At 57.7% G+C, this 17,598-nt stretch overlaps 1 protein-coding gene across 2 annotated transcripts in view; it reads right to left on the bottom strand.

Moving 5' to 3' along the window:
* The window catches only part of RPTOR (regulatory associated protein of MTOR complex 1), a 325,821-nt gene that overhangs the window by 29,839 nt on the left and 278,384 nt on the right, over nucleotides 1-17,598 (bottom strand). For both annotated transcript variants that reach the window (XM_077755327.1, XM_077755330.1), the window contains exons 21-24: nucleotides 14,782-14,900; nucleotides 8,623-8,726; nucleotides 8,028-8,211; nucleotides 6,481-6,591 (exon numbers count right to left, since the gene is read on the bottom strand). In XM_077755327.1, coding sequence (XP_077611453.1) covers nucleotides 6,481-6,591; nucleotides 8,028-8,211; nucleotides 8,623-8,726; nucleotides 14,782-14,900 — 518 coding nt within the window. The remainder of the gene's footprint in view (nucleotides 1-6,480; nucleotides 6,592-8,027; nucleotides 8,212-8,622; nucleotides 8,727-14,781; nucleotides 14,901-17,598) is intronic.

The following is a 17,598-nucleotide window of genomic DNA, read 5'->3' as shown; positions in this document are numbered from 1 at the left end:
TCTGACCATAGTTCCTGCGAAGCATCAGGCTGATGGAGGCGGAGTCTACCTCCAGGACACACCCCCTCCTGGGCGCTTGCTCCCAAGCCCAAGGCCCGGTGGAAAATGGACCCCGCCCTGCCCCGTGCCCCTCTGTGGTCAGCCTCTTCCCGCAGCCTCAGGCCCGGGACCTGACCACTTCCTGTTCTGTGGTTCTATTTTGGGTTTTCTGGAATGTTGAACCACTGGATCTCCTGGTGTGCAGCCTGTGTGTCTGGCTTCCCTCACCGAGCACAATGCACCTGGCTTGTCTGTGTTGTGCGTGTACCGGTTTATTTGGGGAACTTGTTCAGGTGACTGATACTTTGTTGTATGACCCCACGTCGCTTCTTCACCAGGTGCAGTGTCTGGGTTCTGTCCAGTCTCCGGTGATCGTGAACAAAGCCACCATAAATATGTACGTGTAGGTTGTCGCCTCTCGCGGGTGAGCGTCCAGCAGGGCTGCCGAGCTGTGTGGTAAGTACAGGCTTGGCTTGTCGGAAATGGCCACACGTTCCGGGGCGTCTGACATGCACTCGTCCCTGCCCCATCTGGGCTGCTCTGCTTCCTTTGCCAGCGCTTGGGACCGACCGATCCATCGAGAAAGTGTTGGCCAGGGGCAGCTCGCGACCCCAGTGACCCCTGCCTCACTGTCGCACGCCTTCGCACTGCTCCTTTGCTGTGTGCACACCTTGTTGGTAAAGGGTCTGTGCAAGCCTATTGCCCATTAGTCATCCTTCCGTATGGGATTTTGGGAGCTCGTTATGTGTGCGGGATAAAAGGTTTTTATTAGATAGGAGTTTTATGATATTTTGCTCCAGTCTGTGGCTTGTGTTTTCACGTTAACACGGACACTCAAAAAGCAGTCAATACGACGAAGCTTCATTTACCGGTTTTGTTCTTGTGTGGCTTGTACGTTTTGTGTCTTCTCAAAGAACCATCGTCCAACAGGCCAGAAGGGGCGTCTGTTGGTTTCACGGCTGCAGGATGCACAGTAGGGCAAGAGGCTCTTTGAGTTAGTTTCTGAATAAGGTGTGGGACATGGAGTGACCTTCATCTTCAGGGCAAACAGATGTCCAGCCGCTGTGGCTCCTCTGCCCTGCGGCTGTGTGGGAAGTGGGTGGGATGCGCCATGGCTCCGCCTCTGGACCCCGTTCTGCTCCACTGCTCCCCCGCTTCCACTCCCGCCTTCAAGGGGACTCTTGAAATCAGGGCCAGCCCTCCAACTTTGTTCTCTGCCAAAATTTCTTTGGTTATTTAAGTTTCTTTGGTTTTCCCTGTAAATTTTAGAACAGGCTTACTGATTAAAACAAAACCTGTTGGGAAGTTGAATGCGATGGCATCGACCCACAGACCAGGTCAGGGAGGCCGGACACTTCTCGGCGCTGAGCCCTCTGGCCCACAAGCACACCTTCACTGGGTTAGGTCATCTCGAATTTCTCTCATCTGTACTCTGTTTTGTATTTTTCAGCATTCGAGTCTCATTTTTTTTTTTTTAATTATAACTAATTTAATTATAGGTAATGTTCTGGGGGTGCTATTATAAGTGATTTAATGTCAATTTCCAGTGGCTCATGTAGGAATACAGTCGGTTTTTGGGTAGCGGCCATGTGTTCAGCGATCTAACTTTACCTATTCTGGTAACACTGTGCAGGTTCCTTAGGATTTTCTACGTACACGATGATGATGCTGTGCGAGCAGAGAGAGTTTGACTGCAGCTTTCCACTTTTCTTCCTTCCTGGACGCCCAAGGCCTCTGACAGATGCTGAATGGGAGCGTGGAGACCAGACACCCTCGCCTCAGCCCTGGGTTTAGAGACAAAGCATCCAGCCTTTCGCCAGCGAGAAAGGGAGCCGTGGGTTTTGTGGGTGCCCTGCACAGGGTGCAGAAGTTTACCTCTGGTCCTGGTTTGTGGAGAGTTTTATGACGATTACTTGCTGAATTCTGTCCAATCCTCTCTCTTCAGCTACTGGGGTGATCAGGTGGTTTTCCCAGAGTCTGCTGATACAGCCAATTACACGAGTAATTAATGTGGAGTCAACTTTGCGTTCTTGATATACAATCCCTGTGGTCAGCAGCGTGTTGTCCACTTTATATTTTGCTGTGTTTGATCTGTTAGTGTTACGTTGAGGGTTTTGAGGCCATGTTCACAGAGGACACTGGCTTGTGGTTTCTTGTTTTTGTGATGTCTCTGGTTTGGGGATCAGAGTGATGCTGCCTTTCTGCAACGACCTGGGAGCCATTCACTCCTTTTGTTTCCTGTACCAGACTGCGGACGACTGGTATTATTCTCTCCTTACATTCTGGTACAATTTGCCAGTGAAACTCTGCTGGGTCTGGAGCTTTCTTTTCTTTGTTGGACGGTTTTAGCTGCAGACTCATTTCCCTTAGCAGGTGGAGGACTATCTGGGTTCTATACTTCGTACGGGGTGAGTTTTGGTAGTTCGTGCCTTTCAAGGAATGTGTGTGCTTCCTCTAAGTTGCTGGCTGTGTGGGTGTAAAGTCTTGACGTTGGGTGTACCTCTGACTCTCACCAGAGCCAGTCTGACATCTCTCCTTCGGCCTGCGCCTCACCGTCTCCACCCCTGCAATTACGCCAGCAAGGTCTGAAATCGGGGAGTGGGCGTTGTTTGTTGTTTGTCCTGTACGGCATTATTTTTCAGTGCTGTTCTGGGCCTCCTGCCTTTCCACCTGAATTTTAGTCTCAGCTCGTCAGTTTCCACACACAAAAAAGGCAGCTGGGATTCTCACTGGCATCACGAGGACTCTGGGTCTATTCGGGGCTTTGCCCTATCGTCCTGTGCCCCGTGAACACGATTTCTTCCTGTTTACGTAGGTCGTCTTTAATCTTTCAACACTGTTTGGTTTAAAGAATGTTTTAGAGGAAGAAACAGCTGACAATCCACAGTCCCTTGGTCCCCGATGGTTTACAATTCAGCAGGGATCCACGAGACAACGGGCACCACACCAGGCCAGCACGTCAGAAGACGGGCCAAAGGGCAGAAGCGGTCCCCAGGTGGCAGCAAGAGGGAGCATGCAGTCCCCCGAGTGTGGCGAGCCACGTGGAATCGGGGAGTGCTGGCTGAGCCTCCCGGCCCCCCAGACACTTCCGTCACACCGAGCACTCCTTCCATCCCAGCGTTCCTGCAGGGGAATCCACACATCTATTTGCTTTCCAACCGAGCTTTCCAGAAAGAGCCAAGGCATACGCTTTAGGAACTGGACACAGCACAGTACTGCCTGACCTCCTGACACAGTTCAATCTCACAGCAAACTAAGCTGGTGTGCAGTAATCTGAAGGTGTGACTGAATCCGTTTTTCGGGCTATGTCTGCCTGGAGGTTTACGTACAGGAAAGGAAAAAGCAGAAGTCATTTTTGTGGAAAAACATTTGAAGACATGAGAAAACATTCAATGTTCATAACAGTGTATGTGAAAAAAAGCAGGACACAAAGCTGTACTTGTGGCATAATCCTAATGGCAGGGGAGAAAACCGTGTGTGTGTGTGTGTGTGTGTGTGTGTGTGTGTGTGTGTGTGTGTGTGTGAGGGTGGGGGGAGAATTATGGGTGATTTCAGTTTTATTTTACTTTTTCATTTTGACTTAAAAAAATAGCACACTTTAAATGACAGCTCCACCGATGTGACAGGTTTAGTGCACGCAGGGTGGGGTCCGTGACCAGCCCAGAGCACGCTCGTCCCTTCCTGAGCATGGGCTGCACTGTGCTGCTGGGGACAGTTCTGTTACCTGGTGGGTATCTCGGTTCTTACCCATACCTTTGAGGAGGGCTAGGGCTCTGACCTTTCTGGGGCACAATCCTGGCTTTGAGCTATTCTTAGTTTACATGTGAAGCAGGCTGATAAAAGAGTTCCTAACACATTTTCTTGCACACACGTCATTAAATGATTAATTAAATAAATAAAATAGCAAGAATTAAAAAACTACGACGAGATAAAACCCACCCTCTTCTAAAGTCTAAAAAAGGTCTCTAATGTAAAAGAAAAGTCGCTCAGGCGCCCCCCGCCCTGACCTATCAGCTGCCATCAGGAGCCACGGGCAAAACCCATCACCACAGGGCTTTGCTTCGGCTGTGACGCCCAGAGCCCGTGACTCCAGGCTGCAGCCCCGTGGGAGCTTGACAGAGGGAGACGGCGCGCGCTTATTCGACGGGTTCCTGGCTTCTCCAGGAGAAGCCGGGAGCGACGCCTCACGAGGGTCCCCCTTCTCCAGCCCGCTGCGGGGGCTGCGCTCCGGGTGCAGATGTTGGGCCTGGGCGGCTGGGCCCGCAGCCTCCACCGGCCCCTGCTGGCAGCACGAGAACACACTTCCAGGTGCAGAGAGAGGATGCGAGGGCGGCAGTCTGCTGCTGCTGCCCCGGCAAAGGGGAGGGTGCTGGCTTTGGGGGTGCACGGGGTCACATAGAACAAAGCCCCAGGCCTGGGCTCAGGAAGCCGCCCCATGTCAATGCCGGCCTAAGGACCTGCGCCAAGGACAGGAAACTGGAACCTGGGGGGACCGAACTCGTGTAAGAGGAAGGGGCCTGGGGTCCCCGCGCCCCTTCTCCCTGCCGGCAACATGGGCGGCTGGGACAGGCTGTGTCCAGACATGAAGAAGAGCTGCTCACTGGGGCGCCAGGGGGGCTCAGTCGGTTAAGCGTCTGACTCTTGATCTCAGCTTAGGTCACCATCTCACTGTTCGTGGGTTGGAGCCCCACACTGGGCTTTGTGCTGACAGTGTGGAGCCTGCTTGGGATTCTCTCTCTGTTCCTCCCCTGCTCGCACATGCTCTCTCTCAAAATAAACTTAAAAAAAAAAAAGGGAGAAATGAAAAACCGCTCATCACCACACCAAGAAACTGCCATTCCAGCAGGAGGCGGCCCGCCCAGGGCTCCGGGCCCGCGCTTGCCTGACGCAGGAGCCCATCGGGGAGACTGGCCTTCTCCGTCTCCCCTCTACGCAGAGGTGCCACCCTTCTGCTACTGTAAATAACAGGGTCATCCGGCTTGCCACCCACAGCAGCGGCCCCCGTGTCCTGGTGCGAATCCCAGCACTGGCCGGGTCCCTTCTCAGCACAGGGCCGGGGCGGGAGGCGCTCTCAGGCTGGCCGAGGCTGTGCGCAAGGGCCCCGAGGGCGAGCGTGGGGCTCGGCTGCCTCTCGTGTTTGCTGCTTTCATGTTTCTTCCCTGACTCTAAAGATACCCATGCTTAGTGTGGGAAGGGCGGCTGTAACATGCACGGATGTGCGTGCGGCACTGCCAATGGACCGCTGTGTAGCCGGTTTATGTCCTGCTGTTTTTTTCCTTTTTCCAAGGTTTAGCACGAGTGCTTCCTCAAGACATTAACTTTAAAGCTTGATGTTTTAATAACAATAAACACCACGTCAAATATTCTATAATTGCTAAGCCCTTAGGCCTATGTTGGGTATTTTGAGCGGATCCCAGTTTTTACTACTGTAAATAACAGGGTCATCCATGACTCTGATTATTTCCCTGAGTTGATAGCGCAGTAAATGAATTAATTGCCAGGTCGAGGGGAGTGACTGCTCAAGGCGCTGGTGCTTACCGCCAACTGCCTTCTGGGAGTCGGGCTCAGCTGGAAAACGGAAGAGTGATCTCTCCCTTTCCAGCACAGGTGCTCAATAACTACAAGTGTGTCGTGTGCCTCGGGTACTGACAATGACTCCTTTGTGTTTTCACTGACAAAAATCAGTATCACAATGGGGAAGAAGGAAAGCAGGAAAAAGTTGTAATAAAGGGTCCAACCTCTCGTCGCGGAAATTACCTGGATGTGGAGCCTGAGGCACAATTAAGAATAAGCTGTGATTTTCAATGGTCTGTGTGAGGGAACAAGGTTTCCTAAGAATGCGCTTCATGGGAAATTCTACGCACAGGCCTGTGGTGCTCCCGGGGAAAGGCGCCCGCCCCACGCCGTCCCCTGGGCGTGTGGCCCTAATCTGCAGTGACAGGATGCGCCTCCCACCATCAGCCAGAATGCACTAGAACTAGCCCAATGGGCAGGTCTTCGAAAAAGCCTGCTCCTCGGTGTGGCTGCCCAGAGCCCAGGGCCTCAGAAGGCCACCGAGTGGGACAAAGCCATGCCCGTGGCCTGGCAGCCTGGAGGGAGGCCGGTCTGGCTTCTTCAGAGAAGGCGGGGAGTTAAGTGACGTCGGCTCCTTTCACCGCTTCAGCCATTCACACCCGCTATCGCGACGGCAGTTTGGGGTCGCCCTTCAGCAGCCGCAGATGTGATGGCACAGGAGCCCCAAAGGGTTAGCAGCTGGGCTGGGGGGAGCCCCGGGGAGGGACCAGCTGGGGTCGCCCATTGGCTCAGAGCAGAGGGCTCAGACAGCCCAGGCCAGAGGCCGAGGTTCTCGGGGAAGGAGGAAGGGGTGGAGGGAGCTGAGGGCAGGGCCAGGCAGACCCGAGGGTCTGCTCCAGGGCGCACCCGGGGGCACGTGCACGCTACCTTCATGACGGGCTGGGCAAAGTACCGGGCGCTCCAGTCACAGAAGCCCGTCTGCGTCGTGGCCGAGACGAAGCTTCTGTGTCCAGCAGCGTCATCTGCGTCGTCTGTGGTCTTCAGGGACAAGGCGGGGAGGAAACAGAAAGAATAGTTAGTCACGTGCCCCACATGCCTCTTTGCATGCTCGGGAGGATTCACTGGGAGACAGACGGCAGCGGGGTGGCTGCCGAACCTCCCTGCTGGCCTCGCTCCGCGCTCTGGTGGTGGGGACCCTGAATGTGGGGTCAGGGCTCCAGGGCACCCGTGTAGGGAGGCCACTGAACCTGCACTCAGGAGACTGTGCCCCGGGGCTGGCCACGGTGGCTCGGGCTGCAGAGCCTGTCGCTCTCACACTGGATGTGCAGGTCAGCGCCTCCCCGAGGCCTCTGGGGCAGGGACCGCCGGCAACTTGGTACTCGACTGTGCCAAGCGGCTCCCAGTCGGGGATGCAAACCAGCTGGGACACGTGGGTACTGAGACTTAAACCACTTGCTGCTGCTTCCCCGGGCACATATGTTCGTTTCCCACGGCAGGGCCTACGGTGGCCGGCGGGGTCAGAGCAGGGCTCGCATCACCGCACAAGGCTGGGCACGGGGTGGCGGGACCGGAGGCATCGCTCAGAGAGGAGTCCCCCTTGTTCCCGGGAGGCTCGCCGGGTGGAAAGCCCCACAGCTGGGGCGCATCTCCTGCCTGCTGTGGGACCCATGCCGCTGCTGGACCAGGGCCCTGGCTTGCGGCCCGAGGACAGTGGCCATCCCGTGCCCTGCCGCTCCCGTCTGGCAGGCCCACGTCGGGGTCCGGCCTGGAGGATGAACCTTGCCCTGGGTGCGTGAGGGACCAGACGACACCTGTGTTTTCGCTCCCCAGTCACCCTGCAGGCAGCTGCTTACGGAGCTGTGCCACGCAGCTGACGTGGCATCCACAGTGGCCCACCCCCTTGCTGCATCTGAGCAGCCCCTCTAGGCTGCACCCTTGACTGATACAGCGGCAAACAGTCTGGGCAAGACGGCCAAGGCCCCTGCGCATGTGTTCACATCAGCCAGGCTAATAAGGACACTGACCCCTCCTGCTCCTGAACTTTCTTCTGCTTGATGGCAGAGACCGTGACTCCTTACGTGGCATAATGGAACATTCGTGGAAAATGCAACCCACTGAGAATAGGCGCTTCTGTGTGGCCAGTGCCACAGTCAGCGGAGGGAAGCGCTACTCACCCAAGAAGGGAAAAAGCCAGTAGCTCTGTGTGCTTATGTGGCCATGTGGAAAGTGCCAGAAGAGTGAGGCCATGTGGAAGGTGCCAGAAGAGTGAGGCCAAATGGAAAGCGTCAGAACAGTGAGGCCACGTGGAAGGCGCCAGAAGAGTGAGGCCACGTGGAAAGCACCAGAACAGTGAGCCACGGCAAGGGGCCACAGGAGCAAGGGCCCCATGACACTGCAAGGCTGTGCTGGCATGGCTGGGCGTGGTGGGTGGAGCGGCGCCCACGTCCTGGGCTGCAGGGTGCAGTCGAGCGTACCTGGTCTGGGCCCTTGTCGAACATCTTCCGTGTGCGGGGAAACTGCTGGGAGTGGGGCGTGTACTGCACCCCCGCGGGGCCGGGGGCACCGGGGCGGCCCGTGGGCAGGTCTCGGCCGACTGGCTGCTTGGCCACGTCGTTGGTCAGGCTGGAGCTGCTGGCGCTGGACGTTGGAGGGGAGCCCCTGCCGTTGGGGGAAGAGGAAACGCTCCGTTTTACCCTCCCACGCAGCACCTTGTCCTCACACCGCCCGCCCAGGCACTGCCAGCTGACCCGGGCCACGAGCTGAGGCATCGCCACCCGCCCGCCACGCGCACATGCCTCTGGACACCAGAGGCCGGCGCTGCAGTGAGGGCCCTGGCCGCAGGCTCTGGGAATGGTGCCCCCCTGAGAGCGAGGGCAGCCCCGGGCGGGCGCGCCTGCTCGCGGCCTCACTGACGTAAGAGGGGCTCCGCCAGCCCGCGACCGGCCACAGGCCGCAGCCCCTGGCTGGCCGAGTTTGGGGAGGCTGCGGCAGCCAGGCCCGCGTGCAGGGTCGGCTGCGGCACTCGTGCAGGGGAGAAGGGGCGCCGCGGGACAGACACGGGCTGCTTACCCCGCCTGGTGGATGTGGATGCCCTTGTTGGTGGGGCTGGCAGGCGCCGACTGTGTGAGCGAGGACGCGGTGAGGATGCGCTGGGGCCGGGCGTTCACGGTGGCCTGAAAGAGCAAAGGGGCGAGTGGTGTGGACGGTGAGCTGCTGGTGACCTCTGCGACCATGAGGCCGAAGCCCAGGGCGGTGGCTGTCCAGACGGCACGAGGGGCCTCTTGGCCAAGATCATGCGCGGCAGCGGACGGCCCGGGGACGTTCCTCCCCAGGGTCACGCTGCAGATAAAACAACATTCTCTCGCTTTCCCAGAAGCACCTGCTGGATCCGGCGAGGCCCCAGGGGTTGGCCCTGCCTCAAGCGCAGCTATGGGACTGCGCCCCTGTGAACGAGGAGCCGGGCTCCAGCCCCCCACTGCCCGCCCAGCCTCTGCTTTCCTCTCCCCTCCTGCAGGGCCAAGCAGGCGCCCAGCACCCCTCGGACGCGGCACTTTGAGGAGGAGACAGGACAGCGGCTGCACGTCTGACGTTTCACCACCGAGGATTCCTGCCCACTTGAGGCAACTGTTGAGGGAAGCAGTTTTGTTCTGATATTTTGAAGTGGGGCTTTGTGTTGATGGGGAAACCGAGGCTGCTGGGGGTGCCTGGGCTGGGGAAGCAGGAAGCAGGCCAGGCTGCCCCGGCCCAGCGGACGGCAAGCCCACTGTCCGTCCAGCTCTCCCGTGGATGGTCCACCCTGGGAGTGCAGGGGCGCTGGGTGGGCCCTGCTGGCTCCGCCCCGCCCCCTGGGAGAGGGCTCCAGGTCGGACACTGCTGCCCGGGTGGCGCGTGGGACTGGAGGAGGCTAAGCAGCCATCTGGGCTCCCCGAGTGCGGTGGGTGCCAGACTGGGTCTCAAAGCTGGCTGCCACCCGGGGATACAGAGCCTTGACCTCTGCGGGGGCGTTTGTGGGCAGCCCTGCTCAGGGGACCCTTGTGTGTTCCGATCCCACTCTCAGCAATCAGGACACTGTGCTTCCCACATGCAGCCAACTGGCAGAAAGTAAAACCACCAAAAGACTGTTCATTTACACAATATCGATGCTTCCCTGATAATTCACCACTTTGAAATAAGAACAGCAAAAAACTGAACCATAATCAAACTTTAAAAACATTAAGGAAAATATTTTTTAAATTATGTAAGTTACACTATTTGTGAGCTTGCTTTCGCTCTGTATTTAAATGACCTGGCCAGCTCCCCGTGCCCCCATCAAGACCTGAGAGCCAAGCAACCCCCAAAGCAGTCCAGGGAGAGCATGGGAGCTGAGCTGAGAAGCTACAAGCCTCCAGGAGTCTCCTCAAGATGTCCAGGGCTGGGGGAGGTGACGGGAGACAGAAACCCGTGGCTGAAATGCAGACTTCAGCAGAGCCCACCCCAGCCTGCCTGTGCTGAGCTCGCTGCCCACTGCTCCTCAGGGAGGCTCTGCTGACTGGGCTCTGTTCCCTCTGCTGGGCCCGGGGCAGGGGGGGGTGTGAGGCATCCGCAGCCCCTCGCCCACACCCTTCACACCTACGGCTGCCACACGGCTCTTTCCGAGTCCGTTTTAGAAACCCTGAGCGGTGGGCACGCCGGCAGCTTTCACACTGGCGATCACAAGGCTTCAGGCTTCGAGGAAGCTTTCTATAGCCCAACAGTTCCATCTGTTCAACAAGCACTGCCTTGGCCCTGGTCTCTCTCGAGAGGGTGTGGGCCTGCAGGGGTGAGCGTGAGCAGAGGTGGTGGGTGGACTTGGTGTGGGGACACAGGGCAGCAGGGTGGGGTGGCGAGCCCGGCGCCAGAGAGGCTGCCTCCTGCACTGGTCCCAGCCACCGTTGCACAGAGAGCACACGGCCAGAGAAGGTCAGCAGCGAGGCAGCGGCATTTTCTAGGCTCTGAGCTGAGTCCTGGGCCCGGCTGTGAGCCCCTGCCCACACCGCACCTGTGCCTGTCCTCTCGGACGGGGCTCCGTGTTCTCTGCTCTGGGACGCGGCTCTGAAACCACTGCACGGGCAGGTGTGCCCTCCCTGACAGGTGGTGGGGTCCAGGTGGTCCCCGGCAGCAGCGAGGGGATGGTCATGGCTACAGGTCAAGCTCTCCGAGCTTGGCATATGCTATTTTGTTACAGGCCCAATTCTCAGGTCAGCTGTATTCTCTGGGCCTGATGCACACTCAGACACAGTTCGCAGGGACACACACCTGCGCACACCCGCGCATGAGCCCGGCTTTGCCCCCGACCCTGTGCAGCTTACAGGGGCGTCTGGAGCAGGGGCCTGGGGTGGCAGCGAGCCCCTCCAGCTCCTGGGATGCTCCCTTCACTCTCTGCCTCTTCGCCTGGAACATGTCACTTTGCAAGCGTGCGGGAAGTCTGACCCAGTGCAGGGAAAAGCACCCTAGAGCAGGTGGGAGAGATGTGGACGGTGGGCTTCCCAACACGACCAGAGTCAGGGTTCAGGACTCCAGCCCAGGCGCTCAGCCGNTGCAGGGAAAAGCACCCTAGAGCAGGTGGGAGAGATGTGGACGGTGGGCTTCCCAACACGACCGGAGTCCAGGGTTCAGGACTCTTGCCGGGCGGGTCACGGCTACGGGAACTGTAGTGTCAACCACAGGTGGAGGGTCTGGGGTCCCAGGACTGTCCAAGGTGATCTGGGGCCAAGCACTCGCAGAACCTACTGGCGGCTGGGTCACTGAGAAGACACCTACCAAGGCACACGAGTCTATTACTCTTAAGAAAGAAGCGTTGTGTGAACGGCACTTCCTAGACAAACAACATGAACTCTCATCTGCCACAGCGATGGGGACAGCGAGGCACTGCCCCATGGCTACCGACGGCCATCGGGGAACCCTCAGTCCTTGACCCCCAGGAAGCGCAGCTGGCAGGGCCAAGGCTGGGCGGGGTCTCTCTCCTGCCCCTTTCCAGGGTCTGCACACCTCAGAGAACGGCTACAGAGGGGAGTGAGGACAGGGAGGGAGGAGACATGAATATTTCCACTTTGCTTCTCAGGGTTACTGCACTTACTCGCCACGGCAGGGCCCACAGGGAGCCCGACTTGCAGACCCGCTGGGGGATGGGAAGCAGCGGGCTGAAGGCCAGTGGCGCTAGACCTGGGCCCACAGGCGCCGAGAGCCACCCTCGACCTGGTGGCAGGTGCTTAAGCGGGTCCAGAGCAGAGTCCCAGTGGCTACCCCTGGGCTACCCTGGGGCTGTTTCTGCACCCGGCCTGGCAGGGTCTGCAGGCCAGTGACTCTCAGGAGGGGGCAGTGTCTACCCTGTAAGCTACGCGACTCCCAGTGATGATGCCGCCACCTCTGGGCCTGCAGGGAGGCGGGACTGGGCAGGTGCACGACGGAGACGCCTCTGTCACCAACAGTTCGCTAGCACTGCCCCGATTTCCGGCCCCAGGGCCTGCGCTGCTCTGATGATTCTGGGAGGCCCTCCTGCTGGAGGCGGCAGCGGGCAGTGCAGCAGGGGAGGCCTGGGAGGGGCACCCAGCACTGGCGCATGGGCACCGCCGCGTGGTGGTGGTGGGCGGGGGGTGGGCAGTGGAGGGCCTTCCGGGGAGGAGGTGCTGAGCTCGGAGGCTTCAGTCAGCAAAGCGGCGGTTCCGCAGGGAGGGTGCCGGGGGAGGGCCTCGCCTCTGGGGGATGTCTGCACGCACATCCACAGAGCCCGCGGAGAGATGGACGCCGAGGCGCCCCACCGTGGGCTCACTGCACCCTGGCTGGGTGAGAGCGGGCTTGGGGTGAGCACGGCAGCTCCAGGCTCTAAGTGAGGTGCTGGCTGGGAGGGGAGAGTCCCTGCACGGCGACAGGGTTTTAAAAGATACCGACATTGTCAACGTGGAGCCAGGGTCTGATCAGTTTCCGTGGTACTGTTTTGCATGTGGTTTTTGGGGATCTCAGGCTTCATTCTGTTTCTTGGTCACTCAGGCCTCGGGCTTGTAAGTGAGGTGTTTGGCCGCGAACCTCACAGGCCGGCTTCTCATCATGGCACCTGCTGCACGCGGCCCCGGCAGGCGCAGCGGTGATGCTCTGGCTCCTCGGGGGTCCAGACGCCGGGGGACTATTTCTAGGTGAGTTCACGTGCATATCAATGTTCTCATAGATACTAAACGCAGCGATTATTACACACGACCCCGACACGTGAACGCCTGTCACTTGAAATGTCCCTCTCAGTGCTGTCCCCAAACCACAGATGGCAGGAGGGGACGGCAGTGAGCCTGTCAGTACCAACGCGGTTCCCGAGGCCACCATGCTCTTCTTCGGACTTCTCTGCAGTTGGAAATTTTCCATAATAAAAGCTATGAGCAAAACGCAAACCCCAAGCCTGTGTGGAAAGGGGACATAAATACTTGAAATTGGGCCACAGCTCTTGAGCTCTGTGAGTTCCTGAGCTGGTAGCAATTTCTATATTTGAATACAGAATTCTATGGGGTATTCCGGAGTAATAAGGCTGTTTTGACTCTGATGAATAAAAATCTGGCGTCAGAGTTAAGTATCAAAAATAGGCCCATTTCTCTGTGAACTGAAATGTAATCCCCTTGTTAGTTACTAGCATAGAAAGTAAGACGTTTTTAAAAATTAGATTGAGGACAAGAAAATATTTCCTTCACGTTTATGCTTCCAAACCCTTCAGTGGCAAATGTTTACTCTTGAAAACACACATACACAGACATACACATCCATATATATTTATACACACACACACACACGTATGTTTATACACAGACAACCCCCATATTCATTTATACACACACACACATTTATAGAGACACACACATACCCATATACATTTATACACACACACACATTTATACACAGACACACACCCATATACATTTATACACAGACACACACCCATATACATTTATACACAGACACACACACATTTATACACAAACTCCCCCATATACACAGACACACACAGACACACACACCCATGTCCATCCATCCAGAGGCACACAGACACACGGGCACACTCACATGCACACGGGCTGTGCTGTGCCAGTACAGGCTTCAGGAAGTATGGACTCCGGAGGAACCCACTGTGACCTCTGTCCCTCTGTCTGGGTGTACCCGTGGGTGTGCCCGCCATGTGCACACTGGGATGTGTGTGTCTGTCAAGATCAGCACAATAGGTGGAAAGCCACGTGCCACTTGGAAGGCTCCACTAGAGAGCCCTGGCCTAAAGCCACGAGAGGCCCTGTTTCGGTTGCCGGAACCTGCTGGCGTGGCTTTGCCTGGTGGGAGCAATTACACACACGGTGTGTAATTACCTTCACGTGGGCTGGGGGCACTTCCGGCTCGCAGCTGTGCACCTTACACATAACCCAAAAGGACACGGAGGCACGGGTTCTGTGCTTTGTGTGCATGTGAGAGGTTCCTCAGAGGAATCTATCTGACCCCGAGTTCAGATCTACTGCGCTGAGTTTATAGTTGTGAAATCTCAAGATTAGGCACTGATGTATTTTCAAATAATTCAAGTTGACTTTTGATAAGGTTAAATACATACAAGCCACCAAAAAATAAACTCATATAGGCTGAATGTTGGTTTCATCATGACCAAAATAACCCAGGGGGTGGGGAGTGGCTGGAGCAGCTGATGACAGTGAGATAACATCTCAGAGAGATGCATCTCAGAGAGAAAACAAGGCCGCGAGACACCTCTGTGTGTCACAAGCCTTCAGGCAAAGGCAATGACCTCAGCTTCTGTCTTAAGAAACTGGAATCAGAAGAACAAGTTAGACTCAAAGTAAGCAGAGGGAAGAGGGTAATGAGGATGAAAAGAGCTGTCAATAAAATGGAAAATGAAAAGCAACAGAGAAATAGGGACAGAGCCGGAAGCCTGTTCTGTGCGGTTCCTTCAGTCCGAGCGGGGGTGAGTGGGCCCACGGCTACTGGGAATGAAAAGGGGGCATCACTACAGACCACGAGGACCTGGACAGGATCACCAGGGTAACGGCACCCTGTCCCTAACTTCCTGGTGCCCCGACACAGCTGAGCAGAAGCAGGACAGCGCCCCAACCGAAGCTACATGTAAGTGGGTCGGGGACACCGTGAGATGCTTGTCCGAGGTCTCTCTGACCGTCTGGAGTTCCCCGTGTGAATGAGGACCAGGAGCTCGGGAGCTTGCTGGGAACATGGCACACGTACCTTGTAGGCGATGCTGTTGAGCACCTTCATGGCCAAGTCGGAAACGTCCGGATAGGGATCCGCAGCCAGATGCAGTAACACTCTCCAAGTCTGAGTGTAAACACTGTTGAAGGAGACCCCTAGGAGAGGGAAAGGGGTGTTTTACTAACAGAGAGCCGTCCCCGCGCGCGGCCCCTGAAGACCTAGTAGGTGCCAGAACGGGCACTTTGTAGAGCTGGGGCTGTAGGAGCCTCAGGCTTTGTCATCTGGTTAGGGGCCCACATGTTCAGGGATCCCACTGGTAACGGGGCTCGATGGCAGGATTTCCTTCTGAGGCTGGGTCTTCCTAGGAGGAAAAGCGAGTCAGGAAAGGCCGGCCTTCCTTGAAGCCCCGGCCGACTGGACAGCACTAGCGAGCCCCGAGGACCACTCGATCTCACGCCTGGGTCTCCAGGAGCCATCCCGGCCTACGTGAGCCGCGCCTGTGGGACGGGGGTGCCCTCCCACTCAGGCTGTGCCCCTGCTGTTACACACAGTGTCTTTTGTCCACACAGCACACACGGCACCGAGTTCCCAGGAAATCACGAAGGGTGTGTGCGGCGTGACCCGAGCCCTCAGGGTTCTCCCCAGGCAGCCACCGCATCTCCCGGGTGTGTTCCACACGTACGGTCCTGCCTCATGTCTGGGCGCCACAGTCGGGGAGACAGGATGTCAGCACGGACGGGGTGCGTCACAGGCACGAAGGAAAGGAATGTCACGGAAGGCCTCACTCAGCGGTCCCCTCAGCCCTACTTGACCCTCATAGTCTCAGCCACAGGCACCACCCCTGGGCATTACAGAGGGGCAGTGAGGCCGAGTGCCGAGAGGATGAAGGACTCAAATGCACGCCTGTCTGATGTTTAGGCCAAAGCCGTGTCCACAGCTCTGGTAATGGGCAAATGATTCCTCCTGTCAGGGGTGGGGCTGGGAGGTGAGCCCGGAAGCCTCTATGGACGAGGCACCATGGGCTTTGGAGGGAGGCAGGACCGCTCTCCTGGCAAAAGGCTTCCTAGAGGAAAGTCGGCAAACAACGGACTGGCACCGAGGAGATGGGAGCACAGGGAGCATTTGCGAAATGTCAAGATGGAGACCTGGGTTGTGAACCAGAGAGAACGGGGGGGCGGCCCAGGGGCCAGGGGCCAGGGCGGGTGGACCGGTGCGGGCCTCGGGGGAGGGGCCGTGGAACTGGGTCAGCACGAGGCGGGGAAGGAGAGAGGCAGCCTCCAAAGAGGAGGCACGTAAGCCAGGGCCGGGAAGGGGAGCACAGGTGTGGACGCCGCACCCTTGATCGGTGTGGGGGTGGGGCTGGGGGCTGGGCACGGCACGGGTCCTGATCCTGCGGACATGCTGAGACCTCAGGTCACCCGCCCGGCCAGCTCTCGGTGCAGCCCCTCCCGTGCTGGTGAAAGACTCCAATCTCACGAACGCTGGAGGACAGTGTTCCTCCATCACAGAACGGGCTGCACCCGAATGCAAGTTTTTTCTTTAAGTTTATTTGAGAGAGAGAGAGCGAGCAAGCGAGCAGGGGAGGGGCAGAGAAAAACACAGAGCCTGATGTGGGGCTGGAACCCACAAATGCGAGATCAAGACCTGAGCCGAAATCAAGAGCGGGAGGCCTAGCTGACTGAGCGCCCCAGGCACCCCTGCATCCAACTGTTCGAATCAAAGGCCGACTGGATGAGGCGTGGGGTCCCACGTCGCAGTCCACGCCTGGCGTCTGGAGGCGGCTCCTCTTCACACCTGTGGGGGGGGAGCCCCGCCCCTCTCAGGTCAGGATGCTGTGCTGCCCAGGAGGGGAGGTGGCGTCCCTCCGTGCGCGTGGACGGACAGACATGTGAGCTCTGGGGCCTGCTGTGTGCAGCAGCTCACACAGGCCTCGTGGCCCTGGGGAGTCGGGCAGGGGTCCCCTTGGGGACTGGGGTTCCGTACAGATCTGGACTGTACGAGGCCAGCACTAGTACAGGTGGGCGCGCCGCACACGGAGGAAACGTGGAACGTGGTAGCTGTGACTATTGGTCACCTCACAACATTTTGATTTTTTTTTTTTTTTATCATTGTGGCTCTTCTTGCGGAAGGTTCTGACTCTGATACGACCCTGTTTGTGATTCAGTAGAGGATAAGGAAGTTCTAATTTTTGCCCGGGCTGTTTGGCCACACTGCACGGGTCACTATTTGCTGGTAAAAACCTTGAAACCGGGACAGAGAAGCACCGCGTTCACTCACCTCCGCCCTGGGTTTGGCCACCATGTGTTCTGACACACAGACCGTCCGTCATCAACGCTGCTGCCAGCCACACGGGAGGCGGCGAGGGCACCGCGGAGGTGCGGCCCACCGGAGCCCAGAGCCACACGGGACGCTCCAGCCAGCCCTCGGCGGCCCGGAGGCTTCTGGGCCGTTAATGGCTCAGAACGGGCGCTGTGTCTGGCACCCGCCCAGCTCCCTCCTCATAAGCTCTGAAACCTATTTCCATGTCTAGACTAAAAGTAATAAAGGATCATAACTAATGGCTTTAGGTTTATTTTTCAGAGCAACGGCCACAACTTTCTAAATAGCAGAAGATGTAGGAAAATTTGCTCGGAGCCCCTGGCCAGCTCTGGATCCCAGAGGCCCCGGAGAGCAGCCCAGGGTGAATCTGGGTCTCAGGGTCGCTCACTCTGACGCCCCCAGTGCTGACATGGGTCGTCCAGCAACCGGCACCCAACACCCGGAGCCACTGCACTCGCCCCTTTCTGACGCGCTCCTCACCCTCGCTGGGCCTCCCCCCGGTGACAGAGCCCCCTGCCCGCCCCCTCCCCGGCC

This window comes from Crocuta crocuta, unplaced genomic scaffold, assembly GCF_008692635.1.
Source record: "Crocuta crocuta isolate KB4526 unplaced genomic scaffold, BGI_CrCroc_1.0 scaffold50, whole genome shotgun sequence".
NCBI classification, from domain to species: domain Eukaryota; kingdom Metazoa; phylum Chordata; class Mammalia; order Carnivora; family Hyaenidae; genus Crocuta; species Crocuta crocuta.
The sequence above is the reverse complement of the archived record's forward strand: the minus strand, read 5'-3'. Positions and strand labels throughout refer to the sequence as shown.